Consider the following 27,195-nt stretch of genomic DNA (forward strand, 5'->3'; position numbering starts at 1 on the left):
ACAATTTTCTGGTCTACCTCAGTGTTTTGTTTTGTTTTTAAGGTTCTGGACAGACCCTGCTGAAGATTCATTACGCAAAACGTTTTTAAAGCGCTTCTAAGTAGGGAAACCCAATAAACTGATCAAACTCGGCCTTTGTTTACTTCGGGTATTTACAATCCTTCCATCACCCAAAAGTCCCAAGACATTTTCTCCATCAATGAAATACAGGTGCTCGACCTTCCCTTTTCACACACATCTGCCATGAGAGCTTTTCCTTAAAAAAACAAAAACAGAAAATTCCTCTTTACTTCACCACTCTTACCCCCTACATGGAGGAAGCCAAGCGCTGCAATCGGAACCGGAAGTGACGGTCGCCGGGGGAATCTGAATTAATTATTTTTTCGTTTTCAAAATTCCTCTTTGCTATTCAAAGCAGCGAGGGTTCCGTTAGCCACGCCCCCTCCCCACCCTCAGGGGCCTCGTTAGCGTTCCGGCTGCCATAGTTACGGAGTCCGTCCAGGGCGGGCTGGGGGGGCGCGCGGGCGGGGGGGCGGAGCCTAGTTCGTCGGGCCCGTCCTGTTTGGGGCCCTAAAGATCCCCTTCTCCGACATCTCCACCCCGTGCCTCCCCAGCCGGCGGGTGGGACAGTGGGGCCGCCTCCGCCCTCCTCCTCCTCATAATGTCGCCAAGCAAGGGCTTCCTCTGCGTTCTGGAGCTGCAGATCCGCTCGGTGAGGCGAAATAGGCGGCGGGGGGAAGAGGGGAAGATGGTGGCCTCTGAGTACACGAGGATGCGAGAGGGGAAAGTGGACAGGGCGAAGGGGGCGCCTCGGTGTCTATGGGAGAGCCCCGGAGGATGCGATTTGGGGGGAGCCTTAAAAGTTTTCTTCCTTTGTGGGGCTGCTCTTTCGCCTTCAGGTTCTTCCACTCTTGCTTTAAAACAGAATAAAAACCCTCCCCCCAATAATGAGAGTGGGACGAGATTGGGGCATAGCTGCCAAGTTATCCCTTTTTTTAAGGGAAATTCCCTTATGCTGAATAGGCTTCCTCGTGAGAAAAGGGAAAACTTGGCAGCTATGGATTGGGGGCGGGGGTGCACTCTTCTAAAGTGCTGAAGTAATCCTGGCCGGTTTTTAAAAATTCCCCCTGGCGGAAATCGGGGTGGTGGTGGACCTGGGGCATGAATCCTTGTTGGACTGCTGCGCCTGGTCTGTGACCCACTTGCTGCCGCTGATGGATTTATTACAAGCAAAGCTGCCCAACAAGAAAACGTGATTTTATTTGCTTCTAAAATCCCGCCCCATCCAAGTTTTTCTTTCCCCCTTTCTACTGACTGACGTTCTCGAGTACATCTGGAAACTTCATTTTGCATCTTCTTTCTCTCTCTCTCTCTCTCCCCCCCAACTTCCTGAAATGCTTCAGTAACCGTTAGATTAAATCTCCTCCTCTCCATTTCCTCCTGACCAATCAGATGCCAACGTTTTGCCTTTTTCTGCAAACTCTGCACCAATCCCCGTGTGGAATGTGAGTTGGGCACATCTGGTGCTGAATGCAATTAATCAGCTGCTAAAATACTTGCAGGAGTGACAAGTTTTGCATGTAACACTTGGGTAAATCATGGCTTAGTGTGAACATGCAGGTCCCCAGAGAAAAGATCGTGGTTGCTTTGTTCCCTTTCCTGTCCTCCAGCGTTGTACTGCTGTGAGCTAAGCCATAGTTTGATTTAGCGTGCTGTTCAAACCTGGGCATGTGGCTTGTCTCACTCCAGACAAACCACAAGCTGTAACTTTGTTCATGATGATGGTTACTTGTTTCCTGTTCTTTATCTGCTGGAAAGCTTGGAACATTAAAAAAAGAAGTGGAGTTCATATTTCCCTGAACTCCAAAGTAAAGTGTATATGACCCCGAATCCCCAAATAAATGTTGGGATGCCCCATGTCATATGTCTGCATGATCCTGGGGGACTTTCCCCCTTCAAGCCCAACAATATTGTGAATGTTTTCATGCAATCATTTAGAAGAAAGACTATATAGTCTATTTGTATCAGATGTTTAAAAAACTAGACAGCCGTGTAAAATCCAACTTAAGAGCAAAACTGAGAGCCATAGAATTCTACAGATGTTGAACTTCCACATAAAACCATTGTCAGTTTCGTCACACAAAACCATTCTAGGTGGTTTTGGTTTTTCCACTCCACTATACAGTATATATTTATTTTTAATGTTGTCTTGGTTTTTTCTGCATCTTATTTTATTTGCAATTTTTATACATTTTATTTTAACATTTTTTAATTGTACATTGCCCTGATAGCTTTGCTGAAGGGCAGCTTTTAACAAAAAATAAAATACAAAATCTACTTGCCACTTGGTTTTCTTCTATTCTAGAGAGTGGCATTGGGGAACTTCAGTTTGGCTCTGGCTTTGGGGCTGCATAGTTCCAAATTGTCCCCACAATGTTAATATTTATATGGAGCTGTGGAAGAGCTCATTCAGGGATTTGTTCATGGTGTCATTGGCATGTTAATGTTACAATTTCTGTTCATATAATCTGACTCAAGGGATGGCTGGACTGATGCCTCGAGGAAGTAATGGATGAAGGGTAAAAAGCTAGATGGAATCCTCATAAGATGAAGTCACTGTTGATGGGTGGTTTTCATGTCTGAGAACTGGGGAGAGAACCAGTTCTAGATGGAGTCTCTTTCTACCTGAAGCAGCAGGTACTGTACTAACTTTAGGCCCAGGTGGCTTCAGTGCTAAGGAGTGTGTCAGGGATAGGCTGACCACAGTGACCTGTGCTCTGATATGATGCCATTTGAACCACTGTAACATGTTATACAGTACGTATGTGGGACTTCCTCTGAGGACAGTGTGGAAGCTGCAGGCAGCACAAAATGTGAATGCATGGGTTGAGAGATGTTTGTTGATAAAAAATCATTTAACACTCTAGTACCAGCTCTTTTTCTGCCGGTCAGCCCAATTCAAGGTGTTGACTCTAATATGTAAAGCCCTAAATCGGTTAGGGCCCAATTACTTGATGCAACATCTCACCCATATCTGCCAAGTTGAGTTCTGTCTGGGATCTTGCAGTTTCACTGGTTGAAAAAGGGCCTCTTTACAGTGATGCAGGGGAGATCCACAGCCTTCTTTGTGGTGGCAATCTGCTGGTGGAACTCCCCCCCCCCACATACAGCTGTCCACACCCTGACCCCCCGTAATTGATGACTTTTAGAAAACTGCTTAAAACACTTCTTTTCACCTAGTAATTTGAAAGGTCTGTGAGTGGAATTGATGATTCTAATGCAGCTGCTGAGTGTATTGGTGTAATGTGATGCTTTAATTATGCTGAAATTGTTTTATTGTTTTATCTTGTGTGTTCATTGCTCTGGGATCCTATTGGATGAAGGGTGATCTATAAATGTAAATAATAAATAAACATGCATTTTGATATTGGTTTCATTTTTCTCCTAGCTTGAACTAAAAATTCAATACAGACTGCACTCTTTGATACAGGGCTGCTCCTGAAAATGGCATCGTCATATCTAGTTTCCCCCCTCTCCTGTAACATGTAGAAATATGTTTTTCTTTCTTTTTTAATTGAAACAAAACTATATGAAATTACTGCATTATCATGTCGATAGAAGTTTGTGTTTAATGTTGTGACATCATGATATGCTTCGTTTCCTTGCCTCTGGCAGCTGCAGCTAAAGATGCTGAGCAGGGGCAGACAGAGAATTCAATATAGGGATGTTGTTTTTTAGCAGCAACCCCATGTTGGCATCAAGTAGCTATACAAATTTTGTGACATAATTGAACATTGATCTTCCAGATAACATGTCCGGGAGTTACCCTGAAAGCCAAAGATGACCTTTACATCAGTGCCCGCATTCTAGGACAATATAAGAAGACATCGTCTGTTCGTGCAATATTTCCCCTTCTATTTAATGAAAAACTGATATTTGAAAAGGTAAATGTTCACTGTGTCCTGGGTATGACATTCAGTGCATTACTGGCATTTTGATCTAAGCACTACTTGCATGGATGGAAAATGCAATGTACATACAGTCGCATGAACAAAGGTTTCCTCTCTGCCTTAACTGTTTATTGTTAGCCCTGTTCACAGTTTCCTATTATTCATACATATCTGACTTCACACTGAAGTCAACAGGGAAGCCCACCCACATGGGAACTCAGTTCCTGTGTTCAAATGTTAATTGATATTTAGGTTGGAAACTGTGTATTTTACAGTTAATAAGTTGATTCAAGAATGGTTGTAGGGCATGAGTGTGACCCCTACATGCTCTTGGGGTGCAACTTCCAACATCGCCAGCTAGCATGACCAGTGACCAGGGGTGATGAGAGTTGTAGTCCAACATCAGAAGAGCTGCAAGTTCACAACTCTGTTGTAGGGTGCATATGTGTGTCCTTCCTAGTCTTGCATTATCCATATTCTCCTGGCCTGTGCTGTTCAGCGAAGGTAGCTATTCACAGGAAGTTTTTCTGACTCGTGAGGTTGTACAGTATCATGGCTTATGGCACCACCCACCCACATGGGTCTTTGTAGCCCATACAGCCTAGCTTGCTAGAATTAACACCACTTTCAATAGTTCTCACAATTGTATCTTATCATGCACTCTAAAAGTGAGTTGATACTCTCATTACTCTTCATTAGTAAGTGCCTAATTAACCAATAAATAATACCCACTCCTATTTGGTAGTGAGCAGTGGGCTTTTCTATTGTGTTGAAAGCAACACAGATTTACATCCCTGTTATTTATGGTTTAATATACTGTATGACTAAAGTAATACTGGGAAGGGCAAAAATCAGAGAAGAAAATGGGTTATTTCTGTGAAAAAGCTTTTGTCTCTGTGCCAAATTATGAATCTTGGTTTTTGCTTTCTCTTTGAAAGAAATGAGTGCAGTTTTCCTTTTCCTTTCCTTTTAAAATTATGGTGGCCATATTCTATGTCCTTGTTATAGCTGAGGCCAACTTGTTCCATTTCATTTTTTTAATTTTCATTTTAGGTATATACTGATGTAGTTGACCCAGGAGACCTTGTTGAACTATTTGAACGTAGGTTTTTTTTAAAAAAAACTTTTTATCTCTATTATATTCTTTGCATGAAATTATTTTAAGGTTTGAGTATGAAAAGCCAATGGGAGATTAGGAAAGAAGCCAGAATATGGCTTTTTATGATTGATGATAAAATGACAGTTGCAATATACTATAAAGTCACCTTCACTTTCTCAAAAAAATAAATCAAAGAGAAAGTTTCAAAGTAAGGTGTGCCAAGGAAACAAAAAACACCCTAAATTAAGATAAGAATGTGTTTGTGTTCATTGGAATATCTCACTAAGTTTTAGATGAAAACCCATAGAATTAGTTTAATTATGGATTGCTATGTATTCAGTTGGGAATATTTTTGATAATCTTTTGAATAACTGATGCTTTGGTAATTTTAAAATTCAGTGAACCTTTGCTCATTATCACACTTGCAGAGATTTGTCGTAAGTCTAATCTCTGCCCCCTCCGCCGAAAAACACAAAATATTACAAGTCACTATTGAATATGAGAGAGAAAGAGAGTGAAAATAGGATAGCAAAGAGATTAAAGACTGAATATAAGAAAGCAAGTTAACAAAAGCTCAAGTTATCTTTTAATTCTGGGGAAATATAAAATGGTCATTTTGATGAAGCTGTGCAGATCATGGTCTGACCCATACCTGGGCTAAGACCATCTAGGAAACCCTTGTATGCTTCATTGAGTTCCATAGAGTCTTAGAGTTGGAAGGGACCCGGCAGATCATCTAGCCCAACCCCCCGCAATGCAGGAATATGCAATCCCATACAGCAGAGCTTTCCAAACTGTGTGTCAGGACCTGTTAGTGTATTGCCTGCAACGTTCTCCACGCTCCTCCCAGGGTTGGGAAGGCGTTAGTTTACCCTCCAGTTTGCTAATACAACTGAATTATTGTGTCAGGAAATGATGCATGTTTTAAAAAGGTGTCACCAACATGAAAAGTTTGGAGAGCTCTGCCATACGGAGATCAAACCTGCAACCTTGTTGTTATCAGCACCACACTCTAACCAACTGAGCTATCCATGATTGAAGAAAGGTGGGGTATGTTAAATAAACAAGGGAGAAAGATTTAGGCTAAATCTTGACTTGAAGGCAGCAATTTAATACTACTACTTGGTAGCTGTCCCAGCTTCTGCCAGCATAGCAGTTCAAAAGCACACCACTGCAAGTAGATAAATAGGTACTGCTGCGATGGGAAGGTAAACAGTGTTTCCATGCGCTCTGGCAATCGTTACGGTGTTGTGCCAGGAGTAGTTTAGTCATGCTGGCCACATGACCCAAAAAGCTGTCTGTGGACAAATGCCGGCTCCCTCAGCCTGAAAAGCGAGATGAGCACCGCAACCCCAGAGTCGCCTTTGACTGGACTTAACCATCCAGGGGTCCTTTAATTGAGCAGGTGTCAACTTTACGAATTACATGTCACTAAATATGGAAATTTTCTATGCCATATGCTTATGAGAGCAAAACATATTGTAATCAAAACACCAGAGGATTTGAGCCTACCTTCCCTCTTCAAGGGTGTTATACTGCCACAGTGTCTCAAATATTAATCTTAGGGATGCAGGAGGTTTTGACTGTCTGCCGCATACCATGACATCCACATATGTTATTTCTTCAGGTAGTGCATATCCAGGGTCTGCTTCAGTACTGTCTAACTGGTGGGAAACAGCAGCCAACTGAACAACCAGCAAAGGGCATTCTTCCTGTTACCCCTCCAAAAGGGCAGGAATAAAGATTTCACTTAAACAGCCTCAGGAAGCAGCTGTTGCACCATATGTATCTGGATTATCTGATGTATGATAAGCTCATAAAGTACGGTATATTAAGTGTCAGAGCAATCAACCCATCTGCTCTTACAAGCTAAAAACTAGTATCTTCACTACTATTTCCCCCTTAATATGTCAACTATCCATCTCTGCTAATCATTGCCTCATCAAAATTGTGCAAACCTCCCCTGTTCAGGTTAGAGAAAGTTAAATTGGTGTAAATCTTTTCATTTGCATCTCAAAACAACTTCTGACTATGGTTTTCCTCTTTTTTCTTTGTAGGTGACACAGCAGTACTTGAATTAATACAAACTGTTCCTCCAGGTATTGATAAATTCATGAATTATGTTTTTTAAAATGCCATATCAGCCAGAAAACCTATATGCCTGTGTAAATCTATGTGTTTATATGTGTAATATGCTTTGAAGACCTTTGCAAAGAATCTTTGCAAAGAAAAAACACCACACCTAGTTTTTATATGATTCTTTTCTCTTATGAGGTCTCACAGTGTTCATTTCTAGAATTTAATTTTTTGCAATATACTGTAGTAACTTAAACTTAAACCCCACCCCTAAATCTGACTTATACCCCCAGCACACGAACACACACACAGAGCTAAGGCTCTGGAAAGAACCAAGTTTTTAATACTGTCCCCAACCCACCATCTAGAAACATTGCTGCAACAGGTTTTCCAGTTCTTGTATGATGTTGCTGTTGTATGGGCTCAGAAGGCAAATGCACAACTAGTAGAATTGCTTAAATGGTATTTAGGATAATTTTCCATGTCAGTCATATTGGGAGTAGACCTATTGAAGGCGGAATTTGATTATCCATTGATTTCAGTGGGTATGTGTAAAGTTGAATATATAACCCATTGGTTTTAGTTGGAAAAAATATGTTTGTACAGTATTTAATTCTTCTATTGAAGGTAAAGGTACCCCTGACCGTTAGGTCCAGTCGTGGACGACTCTGGGGTTGCGGCGCTCATCTCGCTCTATAGGCTGAGGGAGCCAGTGTTTGTCCGCAGATAGCTTCCAAGTCATGTGGCCAGCATGACTAAGCCACTTCTGGCAAACCAGAGCAGCACACGGAAACGCTGTAGCGGTACCTATTTATCTACTTGCACTTTGACGTGCTTTCGAACTTCTAGGTGGGCAGGACCTGGGACCAAACAACAGGAGCTCACCCCGTCGCGGGGATTCGAACCGCCCACCTTCTGATCGGGAAGCCCTAGGCTCAGTGGTTTAGACCACAGCACCACCCGCGTCCCTCTATTGAAAGTAGTAGGATTCAAAACTGCTTTATTTCAATTGGGCTATGCTTTTTGTATACATTCCGGCTTGCCTATGTTTGTTAAAAAAGAGAAAGCAGGTGATATCTGCCCCCCTCCCCCCGTTATCACATGTGTAACTATCCTTTTCAGTGGGAGAAATTCTAGCCACTTATGAGGCAAATACAAGAGATTTCCTTTTTCCTGCTCCTAAATCAATCACAGGACAACGAGGGTCAGTTCGTGAAATTTTAATGAAGAAGGCCTTTGGTTTTACAGTAAGTGGTGAAATTGTTATTTGCTCTGAAATATTGCTCAATACTTTGATATGCTCCTTATACAATGTGGATTATTTAAGATCCACATTATCACAATATATGATTCAGTGTCCAGGCTTTGGGGATATTTATTTAAGAGATGTGCTGAATTAAGGCCTGATCCGTTTGTACTGTTCTATGCAGTACATTTTGTTTCACAGGGCATAAACTTCCTCTTGCTTATTTGAATTGAATTTTTCTGACATTTGTTGCTGGGCTGCCATTCGAAATACGGTATTTCCCCATGACAGTTTACAATGTTTAAATCTATTTAAAACCGTATAATATAATTAATATAATATAATATAATATAATATAATTTATACCCCGCCCATCTGGCTGGGTTCCGCCAGCCACTCTGGGCGGCTTCCAACAAAACATTAAAATACAGAAATCCATCAAACATTAAAAGCTTCCCTAAACAGGGCTGCCTTAAGATGCCTATATAACAACATAATCAACAACAATATAACAACATAATCAACATTTTAGTCAATGTACCACAGCAAGCCATAGCAGTATATAAGGCTATATTCAACACACTAATTAAAAGCAATCCTGAACAAGAAAAAAACCCACCTAAACACTAAGGAGTGGACAGTACTGAGCTAGATGAAAAGTAGTCCGAACCAGTATGCACTTCCCATAATAGTGAGGGATGACTCCTATTATAGAAGCCAAGCTGCTGCTGCTTAACAAAACTTGTTTTTCTCTATGCCATTTCTACCTTTTGCGGTTATTTCCGTTACTGTACTTGGAACAAAATATATCTTGACAGATCTATAATTACATAGATTTCACTTTATTGTATCTTTTTTAAAATGGCATTTCATTGGCTACCTACAGATCCTTTGGTGAATGGCTGCTTTTAACAAACATCTTTATTAGTTCAGCAGATTCATATTTGAGTTGTAAGTGTGCTACTAAATTCCTTGTTAACACCTATTTCTTCATATGGGGTCATTTGGTGCAATTCGTTTCACGTGATATCAATGCAAGTTGCCTGCAACAAATCTAGTTAGGGCAAGGACACAATATAGGGTGAGGATATAGACTGGACACAAATAACAGGAATGGAATGGGAGGAAACATTTTCCCCACAAATGGCAAATCCTATGCTACTTCCCCTGTATTCTTTGTGCAACATATTTCTTCCAGTGACTACACCCTCTGCCTGCTACAAAGAGGAAAATGCAAAAATCTGCAGCTTGTCATTCTGGTTGACAGGCATTGCCTGATATTCTCTTTTATAACCATGATGTTGCCCTCACTGCTGGTGGGGTGGGGTGTTTACTTTTGGAAAAGTAAAAGGAGTTGGTTATAATTTGTTTTCCTTTGTCCAGCATTAAGATGTGGCAAACAAACACAGGGGAAATGTAGGTTTTGTGTAAACAAAGGATATCATAATGTCTCCATTGTCCATATCAAAAAGTTTGAAAGTGATGTGAGTAAAGGTTGTACAGCAATACTTGACTTTTAATTAGTGGTATGTAACATGCCATGAAAATCTTTTTAAATGCTTTTGACAAAGCAATGTGTTGAAATAAACGGCAGACCTTAATTGTAGTACAAAAGCAATATAATCATCAGTAATTGAATTGTCAGAAATGCAAATGTTATCTTCTTGACATTTACCATTGCTGTTCTGTCTTTTCTAATTATCTTTATTAAAGGCTGGAATTAACAAAGGAAACTGTTAAAATTAGGAATGGTTTGTTGCAGTAGGTGACATTTACTTCTTTGATACCCTTTATCTCTCTAGTTGGAGCTTGATGTTCAATTATTGTCTCTCTTCTAGGGAATTGCACCAAAATTGAAGTTTTTCACAAGTTGTCTTATTTCTGAAAACCTGTTACGTTCAGAAAAAGCTCAAAAGCAGGTTAGCATAACTTAATTATCTGCACTTTAATTTTTAGATTGAGTATTGATAGCAAGATTGTTTCTTTTGGTGAAATTCCTCTTATGAAAGTTTCTCAGAAATTTTGATTTGCATCTTCAATCAAGTTCAGTAAAAGGCAGTCTGAACATTGCAAATACCAGTGAATCGAAAATTGGCAGCTACAAGAATCTGTGTTTACCCAAGAATTTAGTATTTAGCAATGAAAGATAGGCAAGTAATATTTTATAGAAATACAGTGGCACCTCTGTTTACAAACACAATTGGTTCTGGAACTCTGTACTTAACCTGAAGCGTACTTAACCTGAAGTGAGCTTTCCCATTGAAAGAAATGGAAAGTGGATTCATCTGTTCCAGACAGTCCACGGAGTACTTAAACTGGAGCGTACTTAACCTGAAGCAAACTTTCCCATTGAAAGAAATGGAAAGTGGATTAATCCGTTCCAGACAGGTCCGCAGAGTACTTAAACTGAAAATACTCAAACTGAGGCATACTTAAACCGAGGTATGACTGTAGTAATAATAATAGATAAAAGGCATTAGACACTCTACTCCAAGGGTAACCTACTGGCACTAGTACCCCCTAAGATGCCTGAAAAAAATCCTGGGTATCATATGCCTCCTCAAAAGTCCACCATTCACAAGACACTGTTTGCTGTTCCTGTTCACTTCTTGTTGGCACTGCCTTAACCTCTTCTGCATTGAACTTGTTGCCTTGAACATGCTCATATTTCATAGATAGGAAGGATTGGACATCCACCTTTCCATTTGTTCTAAATAGAAGAAAGATGCAAATAGGTTCTCTGAGAGCGAGTGCAGCAGTGGTTGATTTGGGTGCTTTTTAACCCATTAATGGAGCGGCATGCCCTCACCATTCTATGGTTTAGTCTCTTTATCTGCAATTTTTAGTCCCCCCAAATGTTTGACAACTCCTGTGTATGCAACCCCCGTATATGCAAGCAAGGCAAAATACTACTGCTTGGACCACCACCCTTTCACCATACACTGTTCTTGATTGAGTAGGCCAATGCCAGTAATGGTGGAGGAAACTCCTCTGAAAGGAGCATCAGAGTGTTTCTTTTTTCTAGGCGGTGGAAGATGGTTCAATGTTCTTGTAGGGCAGGTGAACCTAAGAATAGAAGAGAAGCAGAGAGTGGGAAGAATGAGACACCTCCAAGAATGAAGCTGTGTGTGACCTTGAGGTTTTGAAGTTTGTTCTGGAGACTTTGTGTGTTAAAAGCAGTATAATTGTTGAATGCTGTATTGTTGATAGTGAGGACATATTCTCTGAAGCCGTTCATTCTTTCTTATTCCCTCTCTTCAATTCAGGATCACTTAAACCAGCAGCAATGTTCATCCAAAGATGGAACGCCACATATAAGGTCACCAAAAAAGAATCCTCCCTCACTTGAGAGGAACAGGCAGTGCTTAGCAGCAAAAACGTATGATCAGCCCACAGTAGCCTCTCTATCTCGATCTCCATCTCCTTACACAAAAAGGCGAATGTGTGAGCTTCAGCAACTTAGACAACGCCTGGCCCATCTAGACCTAGGACCTTTTGATTTCAGAAAAGAATCGGATAGACCTCCATTTGTAGTTCGACGTGTATGTATGCCCTACAGCAGTTCCAATTTAAGCCAGGAGCAAATCTTGCTTGTTCACAGTTACTCTACGAAGCCTTTCATTCAGCTCTTTCTCTTTGTGACTGCTTATTTTCTCTTAAGCGCTCTAAATGTAAAATAAAGCACTACTCTAGTTCTTTTGTTGATGCTGGCAGTTGACAAAGAACCTGTTATTTCATGAGTGCCATGTTGAATTATTTGTGTGTCTATTTTTCCGCTGCACTGTATAGCACAATGGTTGTATAAATTCTACTAGATAGTAGCTGAAAGTTCTAAAAGGGCTAAAGCCCTTAAGTTTGTGTGTGTGTGTTTTAATTAGGCTACTTTTGTAAAACAAGGAAAACTAAAAAAAAAATATCTGGAGAAATGTCTAACACAGGGGTCCCCAAACTACGGCCCCCTCCCAATCTGGCCCACGACGACCCCCGCCGCCCGCTGCTGCCGGCCGCTCTTACGGCGTGCAGCACGGTGGTGCGCTTCCAGATCGGAAAAAAGTGCTGAAAATCGTTTGTGCGCATGCGTATGGGCCTCTCCCGACCCAGAAGAGGTCATTTCCGGTGCACTTCCGGGTCGGGGGAACTCCCATACACGTGCGCACAAACAATTTTCGGTGATTTTTCCGACATGGAAGCGCGCCACCGCGCCAGTAAGTGTGTGTGCGCGTGTGCACGGGCGCGCACTCCCCCACCCTCCGGCCCGCTGCGCGCGCACTCCCCTGCCCTCCAGCCCAAAGCCGGGTAAGTCTGGGGACCCCTGGTCTAACGTCATGATTTTGTTGACCTGGGGTATGATGTGCATGGCCAAATGAAGGCCTCAGGCCACACATATTTCTGGGTTTGAAAGTGTATCCAATGGATTTCCAACTATTTTTTTCTAAATATCATGTAATGTGTAAATTGTAATGTCTTTGATTCTTTCAATATCATTACAATGTGTATCATTACAAACTGAGGTAATGATAATTTGGCAGGGCTAGGAATGTGGAAGTCTAATAGCTTGCACTTCTGTTCTTAGCTAATCATAATTACGTTGATATATCCGAACCTAGACAAACTGTGGTTGGTCTTAACTGCAGCTTATGGAAGCAAGCCAACTTCAAACCAGGAAGCTGGCTTGTTTCCATAAACCATACTTTAGATTAATCATAGTTTAGGATTCAGATGTAAAACTAAACTGCAATTAAACAGTAATGGAAGCATAAGCGACTAACCCTATGGCAAAGCTGTAGGGTAGGGAGCAGTGCACGAGGCCATTACTCATGCATGGAACTATAAACCATTGTTTGTATGTCCAAACTGGGTCACTGCATACAGACATGCATTTTACACTATAAATAAAACACTTAAGAAATTATTTAATTTTCAGCCAGAACAGCCGTCTGCTTGGTGCCGTTCTAAGGACAATATAAAAGATGCTTGGCCTGAGACAACCTACGGTAAGTACTTTTTTGTATACAAAAGATGTGTTCAATTATAGACATAAACATGTTTATATTTTACTAGAGTGGCCTGAATTTTGTCTCTGTTCTAATTCATAAAAAAATTCTGGTTTTTAGCACAGTATCTGATTCCTTACATTCTTGGTAACAGCATAACACATTTTTGTAAATATTGCTAGTGATGAGATTATTCTAAAAGATCTTGGCGTTTTAAGAGGAGCAAATACTACTTGTGCATTCCTTGTTGATATGTACCATCTTCCTGACTGGGGAACCTACAAGTCTTTTTGCCTCATTCATTTCAATCTAGACATTTTGTGTTTCATATCACTCACATGACTTTAAAAATACAACCCCATACTCTTATAAAGTCAGCCTTCACTGCTGACTGTGTTTTCAGGAAGTCTCACTGAGCTTATGATCTCTTATTTCCCATTTACACCCCTTGGATTATCTGCTCTGTTGCTTCCAGTAATCCATGGATTAGAGTTGGAACCTGTTAGAGAAAAGCCGTGTTGAAAGCCATTGCAATTCCATATAGCATTCTCTTGCGGTGTTACCACCTGTCATATTCATTTGCAATTAAGGCACTATACTGCTTTGAAACATTTTTGTTAGGTTTTTGGCATTTGTGCATACTTTTATATGGATTTTTGTTTGCGTGTCATAGTCTCTAGGGATCAAAAATGAGGTCTCAATTATTGTTTAAGAATCTCAGGGTAGAGCATCAGATAAGAGAGCCCTTTTCTTTGTAGATCATCCCCAGGGTGGAACGTAATTTCCCTCTGTGAACCGTTCCGCTTGAGAGAAGAACCTTTCCACGTAAGATAATATTATCCACATCCTTGTTTGCAGTATGGCTTGAACTTTGGTGTATTCCCAATCATTCTCATGTTAACTCTCTAAGTACCCAGAATTTCTGCCTCCCTGTTCTGCTGAGTGGCATGGAGACTGCCCAGCTTGGCTTTTTCCCATGTCACAAGCTTGCGGTCATGCCAGAGGAGTTCATGCAGCAAGGTTTATATCTTTTAAAAATGTCAGAGTTAGTTTATTGTATACCAGTATGGGCAGTTGCTGGGACAGGGATTTCTCCCACACGTCCACAGGCTTTCAGTGTTAACCTAGTGGCACATGAACCTAACAGTAACATGAAAAAGAGCTCCTATGTAATTCTTTCTGCATTGCAATCCTTTACAGCAGTGCAACCTTTTTGTTTGTTGATCCACAAGTCCAAATTTACTTGATATGGTGACCCATTATTTTATTGATACATCCATTTCAGACCTTAGGACTAAGGCAGCCAATTAGTTTCATGCATTTTAACTGCAAGTTTGCCTTTTCTATCCAAGTCAATTAATACTCCCAATTAATGTGCAGGGGGGGGTGTGGTGTTGATACAGTTCCAAGGATCAGAGGTTCCCTATCTCAGGTGTATAGAATTGCAGCCTAATACTGTGACTCCTCTTAATAGGTGTTACAGTAGAGACTCAATCCATTGCTATTTGTTGTGAACTGACTTCTTTACCTCTGTGCTGTGTTAAGTGATAATTACAATTAAATGAGTTTTTTTTTTTTAATGAACATTGTTTCTAATATTTTTGTATATGAGGTTTTTCCCCTGTAAGCAGCATTTTGGTCAGAAATTTGGATGGAAATACATATAAATGCTAATAATAATGTAAGCTAATAAGTAAAGCTGTTCTTGATTGTTAGTACTGTATTGGCTTTAGGTTGCTTCCAGCGAGATTTTAGCAATATGCAGGCATAGGCAAACTCGGCCCTCCAGATGTTTTGGGACTACAACTCACATCATCCCTAGCTAACAGGACCAGTGGTCAGGGATGATGGGAGTTTTAGTCCCAAAACATCTGGAGGGCCGAGTTTGCCTATGCTTGTCTTATAGGGCTGGCTCATTTCTGCTACTGTCTCTCAGCTGCTCCAGTGTGGAGGCTCAGTTGTGGCTGCTGGTCACCTAGAAGTTGGGGTACCGGGGGGGGGGGAGAGAAGGTGAATAAATCTTCTGTGGATTCTTAGAAGGCCTGGACAGAGTTGGTGAGGCTAGGGGAATAGAAATGGATTCTCTCTCTCCATGTACATGCAGAAGAGTGGGACTTGGCCTTATAGTTGGACTAGAAGGGTTGTTACTTAAAAGGACCTAGAGTGGGAAAGAAAAGATGACAGGGATTTCCCCTCCCCTTCTGTGAGGAAATAGAGATTACAACAGCCTGTAGGAGAACATGGAGCAAAGGGGAAAGAAGACAGAATCCTTCTTTCCACTGGGGGAGACAGACCTGTCATGGGGTGAAAAACTCTTAACAAGACCCCATGACAATAAAAGGGAAGGCTTAGACACCAGAACAAACATCATTGTGCTTCTTTTTCCTATTAAATTGCTGGGACCCTTTTGTGGAGTTGCCTCCTGTTGGTCCTGAAAAATCCTTATAAGAGACTATTTAGTCCATTTCCCAAACGATGCTCTCTTGTAAGGAGCTTCATTTGAAGAATGGAAGGAAGATTAACACATCCCAGAAAAATTGACCCAGAAAAGCTGTTGTCTTATGTGGAAAATCTATTCAGCAGAGATATTTCAATGGAAGTATCTTGTTTTATCCCAAGTGTTTTACACTGCTGAAGCATTCATGCATCCAGAGACTGATACATTGGTTTGAATAACTAATTATGTCCTGAACTCTAAATTATTTCACTGTCCAAACAGTTTATGTGCTCAGTTACCATTAATACTGTGTGGTAATCAAACAAGCCACTGTTCTCAGAGGTTGCAGTTGAAGGTAGTGCAGTAGGACTAATACTTTTTAACATTGGTATTATAAATGTGCACTATAAAAGCACAGACGCATATTTGCAAATTAGACATTATCTTATTTTATTTTTTTAGATCCTACACTTCTTGGCAGTTACAGACCCAAGAATCGAAAAGTGAGTACTGAAAAGGAGGTTGCATAATTAAAGCTGCATGTGATGAGCTGAGTAAAACTATCTTAGCTGAGTGGCTTCCTGCTGTATAATGTCATTTCCTTACCATTGACAATTCTATATTTTAACAACGCATATATTTTGCGTTGTTAAAATATGACAGCTTCACAAACTTTGAGGAAAAATTGACTGCATCAATGAACACGTAAAATCTGAAGCTGCCTAACCCACCAGATGAATCTATCTAGCCAAGTATTGTCAGCTGCAACTTTCCAAGCCCTAACTCAGAGGACTGTCCCAGCTTTTCTCAAGATAAATGTCATTGCATGCATTGATCGTTGGACACTGACTTGTGCAAGTGTCAGTGACCTCTTTATAAATGAGGATTCTGGTGATGATTCACAACTCAGGCTGCAATCCTAACTCCACTTGTGGGGGACTGAGCCCCAATGAATTCAGTAGGAGTTACTTCTGAGTAGACTTGGTTAGGCTTGCTACCTAAATGATCTATTAGACACAATAAATTCACCATCATGCATAGTGGCTCGTAGGACAGCCTTGTGATTAAGCCCGCAAAAATATTTACTCCCTGCTAAGAGGCTTATCGCTTGTGTTTCCATGGTGACAATGGAGGAGGAGAAGTCCTGTTCTCTATGGCCAGCATGAAAACACAGGTTACTAGCCTTCTAACAGACTAATAAAAACAAAAAAAACCCTGTGCCTTCTACCAAGTGGACAAGCACAAATGTGATGGACTGATCCTTCCTCCTGTTATCCTGCTGCATTTCCATGCTGGTTTCGGAGAACTGCTCCATCAACCGCAGCTTGTAAAGGTGTCATGAAAGCTACTCCTCTCATTTATTGTGAAAATATTGTGTAGTTGGAGGAGTTTGGCAGGGATGGTTGGGGGAAAGTGATCTGCCTAAACTTCAATCTCCTTGACAGTTGAGTCATTTCTGTGCTCAATTTTAAGGGCCGGTTATCACCTCTAAAGACCTGAGCAGCTTGGACCCAAAATACTTAAGGAACTGTTTCTTCCCAAACGTTCTTGTCCTCTGTCCTAGGACAATGGAAGAGCCCATTTTTCTGTGTTCCAGCACCATCCAAATTTCAGTAGGCAGTAACACAGGCAAGGGGCTTCACTTCCATAGGGCTGTGGAACTTCGGGATATCCTTCTATCTGGCTTCCTCTCTAATGGATGCCAGCTCAAAATGTTTGCATTCTGGCATGCCTATGGCCTGAGAGGTTTCTGCTAAACTGTTTTTATAATGTGATTATTTTAGATATATGTTGAAGTTAGGCACTTTGAGTATCCTGGACATGAGACAAACACACTGTTTTAACATTTATATCCTATTTTGACTTTGGCAATCCTGCCATTCATTGCTTAAACCTCAAAAAAGGATTTTATTTGAAGGCATGTTATTTCATTTTCATTGCATCTAAATCTTGGTAGAATCTCATTTACTGTGACATTTTACTAAATATGGCCAACGCTTTTGTCTTAGGGTTGCATCCAACAAAGTCATCCCATTAGCACAATTAATTCTGCCTCTGCAGTGGGACTTCCCCTCTCTCTTCTATCCCTGCTTGCTCCCCATCTGTTCAGGGTGGGGGTTTGCACAGAGAGAGGAGAGGAAGGCCTATTGTGCAAATGGAAGTCCTTGCATTTATAAGACAAATATGCTGGGAACAACCCCTTACCTTGAAGGAATTAAATATAACATCTTTCAGGCAGTCACCAGAACTTTCAAAATCTGAAGTGGAAATTTCAAATATGTGGATGACCTGAGAAATGGCATGTAGGATGGAAAGGACTGTGATTCCTTTGTTGTAGTGTTCTAGCTATTTCTGCTGCTTAAGAGTTTCAATACAGTGGTTCCTCTGGTTAAGAACTTAATTCGTTCTGGAGGTCTGTTCTTAACCTGAAACTGTTCTTAATCTGAAGCACCACTTTAGCTAATGGGGCCTCCTGCTTCCACCGCGCCGCCGGAGCATGATTTCTGTTCTCATCCTGAAGCAAAGTTCTTAACCTGAGGTACTATTTCTCGGTTAGCGGAGTTTGTAACCTGAAGCATTCATAACCTGAAGCGTTTGTAACCTGAGGTACCACTGTATACAAAAACAATGTTTTCATTGTACTGCAATACTCAGTCCAGTAGTACTCAGGTGTAGCCAAGATCTTAAACATACTATGTATCTTTCTTAAAAATTATGCTCCTCTTTTTTTTTTTGTTTCCGGCAGGCTACCAGGTCACATTCTGATAAAGACCTTAATAGTTTTTCTCACAGCTACGATGAGCACTTGATTTCGAGTATAGCTGGTAGGCAGCTCCATTCAACTCATCTGCTAATGCATTCAGCACCTCCACAATTGCAGAAGTATTACTCAACTCCTATGTTAAATCACTTGTCTCTTAGAGAAAGGTAATGTCATTTATCCACGAAATCTGAACAAATGTGCTGTCTTCTCAGTGTTACCTATAAGTAAAGGTAAAGGTACCCCTGACCATTAGGTCCAGTCGTGGATGACTCTGGGGTTGTGGCGCTAATCTCGCTCTATAGGTCAAGGGAGCTGGCATTTGTCCGCAGACAGCTTCCAGATCATGTGGCCAGCATGACTAAGCCACTTCTGCTGAACCAGAGCAGCGCACGGAAATGCCATTTACCTTCCCTCCGGAGTGGTACCTATTTATCTACTTGCACTTTGACGTGTTTTCAAACTGCTAGGTGGGCCAGAGCTGGGACTGAACAACGGGAGCTCACCCCGTTGCAGGGATTCGAACCGCCGACCTTCTGATCGGCAAGCCCTAGGCTCAGTGGTTTAGACCACAGCGCCACCCACATCCTTGAGTGTTACCTGTATTTTCAGCATTTCAGGTGGTTGGTTCTTTTACCGATAGATTAACAACTTAAGGTTTGTTGGCATATTGGCACATTTCTGGTATGGCGATAATTAAAATCTTAGGATGAAGTGTTTCTAGCAGTATGCCCGTGTAGTGGTATATAAGCCATGAGCCAACATTGGCTTTAAACAGATATTAACTTGGCATTGAAGGCAGATATTCCAGAGTCGAGATGCAAATCAGCTGATCCTATTCAAGTACTCCTACCGGTACAGTCCAGCTGTGGAACATTGTTACCTTCATTTCATAAGTGCCTTTAATTCGCATTGTATGTACAGTACTATTCAGTTCAGTGTTGAGGGTTAAAACAGTCAGTCACTTCAGCAGGTCAATTATATGTCATCTATCACATTCCAAATTTCCACTCAGCTTTGTCAATGACTTGCATTTCTGACTGCAAGAGGCTGGTGGGGAGGGTACACCAAGTGGAAACACCTTGACACTGGAAGCTGAGTTTGCCTGTCTTGCCTCTCCCACCTTGCAGGTATTTTATTCACTTGAGAGCTACTTGAGCGAGGGGCATGAGCCCAAAGTGCTCTTGTTCTGTGGCTCTTTGCCTGTGGTGCAGAGCCTGCAGCAAGTGCCTGGACCAGTTGATGCTATGGCACCAAGGTCTGCAGTGTGAGCTGCAGTCGTATTAATCCTGACGATGGCAATGTGCTCTCCGTATGGAAGTGGTCTGAGTGGCATGGGCACCTTGTTGTGGGTGCAGGTTCCACTGGATAGGGAAGGAGAGGTGTTTGTTTTGCATTTGGTCTCTGGCATTTTGTATTTTTGCTGATGTTGTCTTGGTTGTTTGTAACTGATGAGGTGACTTTATGTTACATTTTGGATACTCTTACATGCAAAACGGATTCTTTAATTTTGTTTTTAAAGATTGTCGTTCTGTAACAATTCAGGATATTACAATGTGACTTTTTCGTACATTTTGTCATTTCTATGGTTATAAAGTGCCTTGGGTACTGTAATGTAGAAAGGTGTTATATAAGTTAATCTGAATTGAATTGCTATGATTGTGTTGCAGATATCTGACACAGACTGCCGAGGAATTAGGAATCGTGGAAGCACTTAGTTCTGTTCCAAAATGGTTTTGCAGAATCTATTCAATTCTCTTTGTCAAAAACTCCCGAATGATTGTGAGATTTAAAATAGATTCTGCTATTCATTCTGGACATGTATGCATGTCTGGAGCTTCAAATGTGGCAAGTGAAAGGTGACAGTGCTACTTCTTCATCACTCCTGAGGTCTCATGGTGAGTGTTGTGCTTCCTGGGGAAGTGTCTACACCACCTGCAGTGTGCCTCATGCCAATTTTGGAACAGGCCCAGATCCCATTGCAAAGAGACATATCCTGGAGACATTTTAGTAATGTTTCCATCTCAGCTGGTACCTGAGGTTCTGGCTGAGACTGTGGGTTGGAACATGGACAACTACCCCCAGCTCACCTGTAAAAATAAAAAAAATCTTTTCACCCCCAAGCTCTCCACCAGCAACTCCCCACCCCCCAAATAAACACATTTAAGAATGAAGCAGGAAGGTAACTAGCAACAGGAAACACTTTTCTTGCATCTCCATTAACCGGAAATGACATGGAAGCATTGCCTTTTTGTCAGGGATAGTGAAACTTGTAGTTTACTTTCCTTCCCGAACGAACTAAGAGAGAGGAGAAATGACAAACGAAATCCCACATTCCTTGACCTCTGGGTCATTTCCAGTTAAGGAGAGGCCAGAAAGGTCCCTACTGATGAATCTGGGCTGTGTTTGAAATGGGACTACAGTGGAACCTCGGTTTATGAACACCTCGGTTTATGAATTTTCGGTTTATGAACGCCGCGGACCCATCTGGAACAGATTAATTCACTTTCCATTACTTTTAATGGGAAAGTTCGCTTCAGTTTATGAACGCTTCAGTTTATGAACAGACTTCCGGAACCAATTACACCCATGTTTCAGTTTATGAACGCTTCAGTTTAAGTACTTCGCGGACCCGTCTGGAACGGATTAATCCACTTTCCATTACTTTCAATGGAAAAGTTCGCTTCAGTTTATGAACGGTTACTCCGCGGACCGTCTGGAACGGATTAATCCACTTTCCATTACTTTCAATGGGAAAGTTTGCTTCAGTTTATGAACGCTTCAGTTTATGAACAGACTTCCGGAACCAATTGTGCTCATAAACCGAGGTACCACTGTAAAAGGAGTCCTGCCTCAAGATTTCCCCACAACAAGCATGCAATGCTCTTCTCTGTTTCGTGCTGATTCCGAATAGCAGCAACTGAGGTGAAGATGTGGCCTTAGAAGACAATAAGAGTCTGAGCTACAAATAAGGCAGTCTGATACAGATATCCATCTTACGTATAGACATCTCAGTAAGCTAGAAAATGGATTCTCTCGGCTACAGATCTCAGTCATTGAGATGGAGCTGTGAGCAGAGTGCCAATGATTCCACGAGGTGATACAGGCATAGAGAGAAGCTTACAGTTTCCTGTTGTTATAGGGGACTGCATATCTTGGGGATTGATTCACCCAGCATGATGTGACCTTGTCTGTTCTGCAGTTGACAGGTATCAAAAACTGCCTGGCTGGCCTAGAGAAACGGAAAGGTGCAGCTCATCACGAGCAGTTACTCTTGGCCTCTGTAACTTGTCTGATATGGTTCATCAAGACTTGATCTTGTCTGCTGTAGGTCAGAACAATAGATTTCCAAAGTGTTTCTTGAGAAGGTTGGTTATTGTAATGCTCACCACATCATTCTTTGTATGTCAGATGCTCTAACCTACTTCCTTTCATATTCAGACTACTGTGAAAGATTTGTCAAAACAGATGGAGTGATTTTACTCGAAATGGCAGTAGGTTTGGCAGCCTCCATTTGTGTTTTTAATGCTTTCCAGAGGTGATCTGTTCATACAACTTTCCAAGAGCTGGTATGGTAGTGCAGGATATCCACAAGCACTTGGGAACATTTTTTCCATCATAGTGCCCATTGTTCTGTGGGCAAGGGGAGGCATTGGCTACCTTCTGGATGGGTAGTTTGGTGGGGAGGCCCAATATCCAAGCCATGAGCAACTCTTTTAAATACAGGTGTTCAGGCTGGTAAACATTTTGTACTTAATTTGGAAAGCTGTAGCATGCTGTTGATAGGGAGACAGGGAGATAGAAAGCTGTAGAAAAGCTTTTCTTTTTAGCAGCACTCTTTCCACTGCACACCCAACTGCATTTACCTCCAGAAAGAAAATTACAAGCAGTACAACGACATCCCTTTTCTGGCAAGAATGACCAGGGTGAATCTGAAACAGTATCAGAATCTCTTTCCTTTCTAGGATTATGGGACAAAGTGAAGGGTGGGAGGCCCCTGAGCAGGCACAGGGAGTCTTAATTTCCTGTGTTCCCTCCTTAAGTCCAGCCTAATGTGTAAATCAGGCCTAAATTCATGAGCGACCTCATTTTATCTAATCTCTGTTTGATCTATTAATTCTAGTTGCATTGTTTCTGATTTCGTATGGTTTGATATAGCTGTTTTCTGTTGGATTATTCCAGGACTAATTTCTTGGCATCTAAAAGTACTCCATGTGTACTGACTGACTCTTGCTAGGCCATATTACGTTTGAATTAAATCTGGTTTTGTTAATGAGCATAATTGCATTGGTAAGCTCTCAGAGATTAGCTTTTGCAGTTGTAGTTATCCATGGAGCAATTTCTCCCCTTCTCTCCCCCCGCCCTTTCTACAATAGTTGCTTGCTCAGTAGATGTGCATCTGCTACTATAGTACTTTATTGATTTTTACCCTGTGATAGTTTGTCCTTGTATGTTTTTTTCCTCCTTCTCCTCTCAGCACAAATCCTCTGCCTTTTGAAACTGATAAATTCTTCATGGAAGCCACAGAAGTGCAATTGCACTTCTTGTTGTGATACAGTATGGCAGGGGTAAAGCACTACATTAAGAGCCACAAATGGTTTTTGAAGAATGTGCCTATAATAACTTTGTTGATATGAGATACATTAGTATTCCTTGCTAATAGATGATTTGAGCATTTATTGCTAGAAATGCCGTCTCTTTGAAAATACATACCAGTACCCATTGCAAACTATAGAGTGGTAAGCTTCTATTTAAATAGTCCATGTGGACAAATCTTATTTTTTGTACATCTGAGGCTGAGGTCATATAGGCACTTACCTGAGAGTAAGACTCATTTTGAATTTACTTCAGAGTAGACATGAATAGGATTTCACTTAAATTGTCTACCTTATCCTGATGAATATGTAAAATTTAGATTGGCCACATTGATAAGATTTCTAGATTTGTTCCTTGATTCTTTTTGCTGCAAAATACAACCCTGCTTATCATTTTTTAAAAGTCGTTATGAAGGGGTGGGAATGCTTTTAGCTACATTACAACAGAAAATAGTTTGTTCTGTTGATTGCTCTCGACATAGCATCTTTGAAATGAATTATGAGTAGTTCTATATTGATCTGGCTTACTCTAGGTCACCGAGCTATACATCCAACGTGTTTATACAATCTATTGGAATCGATAAACAATTTAAACTGATGTAACTGCAGAATGTTTGCTGGTCCCGAGGAAAATTGGAAGTATGACAAAGAATACAGTTGTAGAAGTTTATTTGGTTTTGTCAGAGTGAAATAATACGACCTTTCTGGCAGCACTGCAAGAAACCACCAACACCTTAATCCCATATGTAGGAAGTTGGTGGTTTTGCACAAGCATTATTTGAATCTTTTTGCTTTAGAAATTCTGTTTATTTATAGTTTTAAGAAATTGCTTTTTGAAAATGAGCATCAGAGAATAACTCCAGTAGGAGTTGCACATCATAAAATGGTTTCAATTTAGATTATGGGTGTTAAATTTTAGCTTTAGCTTTGTTGTATGGTGACTTTGGGTGGTGTAAATATTAATGTAATGGCTTAAAGTGTGGATTAGGTTTTATAGTTATGTCTAAAATTAGACAATTAAAAAGGAGCTGATACTGTTTTTATTAATACCTAAATTTTTGAATGTAGAAAATTGAGGTGTGTGTTATCAGTGAACATTTCTTATGCCACAGCGCACACTAGTGGATTATTTTGTCATTTCACTAAAGAAATGTCCATAGGGATTTACAGGGGTTTTTTGTTTTAAGGGGCGATATTAGTCCTCACTTTGTCCCTCTCAGGGCTAATGTTGTGACAATTACAGGAAGTTTCAGTTTGTGACCAATAGAATGCATCAGATAATTGGAAAATGAAGCACACTTGGCTTCAAAGTCATGTTGAAATCAGTGGTACTTACTGCTTGGTAACCATGTTTAGCATTGTGCTGTACATCTCTTTGCCCCCTAATTTAGTAAACATCAATACTTACGATATATATATATTCTTTTTTTTTGAATATTTTAGAAATTTAGATAATGAATCTGCAGAAATCAATATTTGCTTAATATATCCCTCCAATGTAGCATATATTCCAGAATATATGCTATATGTTACTGGAATTAACAGTAAGTTTTACAATTGCTAAAATGAGGCCATCATAAGAGAGAACCATTTGACCTTGCAGCCATTTCTGAAGATCAAACGTTACCCATAACTTAAAATCTTCCCCTTTTCTCTTTTGATTATAGGTTTCATTCTGGCTGGAGTGCAACAGTAAATGGAGAAGAGATCCATAAACGAGTGAGAAATATTTTAAGGACTCACAGTGCAAGGCAAAGGCTAACTTTTGTAAGTTTTCCCCTAAGTGCTATGGAGAAAATACCCACCCACCCCCGCTTTTTTTTAAAAAAAATGTTTCCCTTCATTAGTACATGGGAGAACTCAAAAATAGGACTTATATAACATATATGAACAATTGCTCCCATTGAACATTGTATCTGTTATGGAACTATTCATGACATTATGTCTTTATGTAGAAATTGCTTGTGAAGCCCCTTGTATCTTTGGGTCCTCAACTGGATCACATGGTGACCTCTGGCCACCCATTTCCACATGCTGCCTTTTCTTCCTTACCTTTCTTTTTTCTTGTTCCCATCCCTTCCTCACATGTCAATGGAAGAGCCAGTCGTTTGCTTACCTTACACTGCATTGCCACTGTTTTCATGTCTCTGATGGCTGTTAAGTGTTCATTTTGATCAAGATTTAATTTTTTAAAATACACACACACAAACACACACATATATAATTGCGTTTTTTTAAGGACTACATTTTTCAATCACATGAGATTATCATCTTTGTATTGATTCCTTAGGATGAGAGTTGTTTGTCAAAAGATGATTCTGTTAAGACAAGAGACTCGAGTAAGACAGAAGATTCCAATAAGAAGAGAGACATTTCAGACAGAGTGCGTTTAAGCCACAGTGATTTTCAGAGCAGGTAAAGCTCCTATTCCTATTATACCCCCTTGTCCTAGTCCATACTTAGCTTTTCCATTCACTGCTGTCACTGCAGTTGTTACCAAAATACTCCTTATCTATGCCTCTTGCAGTTGGAATAAATTATGCAAGTGAACTAGACTTGTATAACTTTCTAAACAATTCCATGCACAGAATTTGTTTACACTTGAAGCACCATAGCCTTGCCCTTAGACACTCTTAAGTCTATTGATTTAATCTGCCCCTATTCTCTTCCTTTTCATGTTGCCAGAATAATGAGAAGCCAGGGCTGCTTCTCTTACTATCCTGTCAACACCTCCCCTGCCTCTCATACTCTAAGCCTTGTCTTGTCAGCTGATGCAAGCAAAGCTATGTGCATATGTTTGGTGATAGTTTGGGACACGGGGATCATTTGGGGACCTAAAGGCATGAATAAAGAATCTGCAACAACTACTGCTGCAGCATTAGTGAAAACGATGGACTTTGAAATGTCATATGCAAGTAGGGTCTGGGCATTGATGGGTTCATCACATTCTGTAGAGCAGTCGTGAGAGTTGGGGATAAAAAAAGGGGACTCAAGGACATTCTGACAGCTTGAAGTCTGCCAGTGTCCTCATAAATAACTGTACCAAGGCAGAGTTCAGAGGAGAATGTAGTTTTGCTGACCAAATGTTCACACTAAAGTAAATGATTGAAAACCATTGGGACTGCACAGAAGGTCCGTGATGCTGAAATATTTAAAGTGCAAGTGACTTTGAAAGGAACTTGTGGGACTCTAAAGGAGATGGAACAAAAGTATGTGACAGGTGTATGACAGGTATTTCCGAAAGTGGAGCTGAGTGCAGCTACCCTGCTCTTAATATGATTTGTGCATGTAATCCCCAGATCACTTCAGCTCAGCTTGTCAGGATAGTTTCCAGTTAAGGCAGCAGACTGATGTTTTTCTAACATGGATGTAGCTACCGGTATGTCCGTTCCACTGTTGAATTTCTTATGAGGAAGGGATGACTAATGGCCATACACCAAAAGTGAGCACGCTCAAAATGTGTGACATTGTCAGTATGTTGACGTGAAAATCACAGGAAGTGCTGCCACTTTTCATGAGCATATCTCAGGCTGTCATGATGACTGTGGTTCTAGGTGAAAAAGCCTGGATTTTTTGGAACCAGAGTATGGGTGCTATTCCTCATACTGTGCTCCTGCTTTCCCTTCATTCACTGCATTTTACCTTACTAATAAGTAGTACATGGTCAGCTGGGCTTCAAATATAAAGCTAAAGCCAGGGAGTTTTATCATGGTTTTCTTTAAAAGGATTGTTTCATGGCTATATAGCAATGATAAACAGTTCCTTTTTCTCATCCACTTTAGCATCCACAAAATATGTATATATGTGTGTGTGTGTGTTTTATTTATGGTATTAAGATACAGTACCTTAAATAGGTGGACCTCACATAAGATTATTGGCACAATAAGGAATAATAAAAAGGCTACAATAAAATAGACAAAACAACAGTTTAGAAGCAGCTGTATCAGCTTCTTCTCTGCTCCCCTCAGGGCAAAATGAAACTAATCTGCTGGTCAACTCAGTTGTCTCTCATCTAAAGGCTAAATCATAACTTGCAT

General features: G+C 40.7%; 1 protein-coding gene across 3 annotated transcripts in view; it reads left to right on the forward strand.

Annotated features, from left to right (window-relative positions):
• The first annotated feature begins 516 nt into the window (after positions 1-516).
• The window catches only part of SPATA6 (spermatogenesis associated 6), a 33,584-nt gene continuing 6,905 nt past the window's right edge, over positions 517-27,195 (forward strand). The window contains exons 1-12 of one of the 3 annotated variants that reach the window (XM_035123721.2): positions 517-712; positions 3,807-3,944; positions 5,004-5,052; positions 7,107-7,148; positions 8,248-8,372; positions 10,210-10,290; positions 11,638-11,913; positions 13,296-13,365; positions 16,265-16,305; positions 18,549-18,730; positions 24,826-24,925; positions 25,449-25,573. In XM_035123721.2, coding sequence (XP_034979612.1) covers positions 662-712; positions 3,807-3,944; positions 5,004-5,052; positions 7,107-7,148; positions 8,248-8,372; positions 10,210-10,290; positions 11,638-11,913; positions 13,296-13,365; positions 16,265-16,305; positions 18,549-18,730; positions 24,826-24,925; positions 25,449-25,573 — 1,280 coding nt within the window. In that variant the 5' untranslated portion in view covers positions 517-661. The remainder of the gene's footprint in view (positions 713-3,806; positions 3,945-5,003; positions 5,053-7,106; positions 7,149-8,247; positions 8,373-10,209; positions 10,291-11,637; positions 11,914-13,295; positions 13,366-16,264; positions 16,306-18,548; positions 18,731-24,825; positions 24,926-25,448; positions 25,574-27,195) is intronic. The other 2 variants (XM_060276917.1, XM_035123723.2) reach the window with 2 other exon arrangements.

The sequence above is a fragment of the Zootoca vivipara genome, chromosome 7 (assembly GCF_963506605.1).
Source record: "Zootoca vivipara chromosome 7, rZooViv1.1, whole genome shotgun sequence".
Classification (NCBI taxonomy): domain Eukaryota; kingdom Metazoa; phylum Chordata; class Lepidosauria; order Squamata; family Lacertidae; genus Zootoca; species Zootoca vivipara.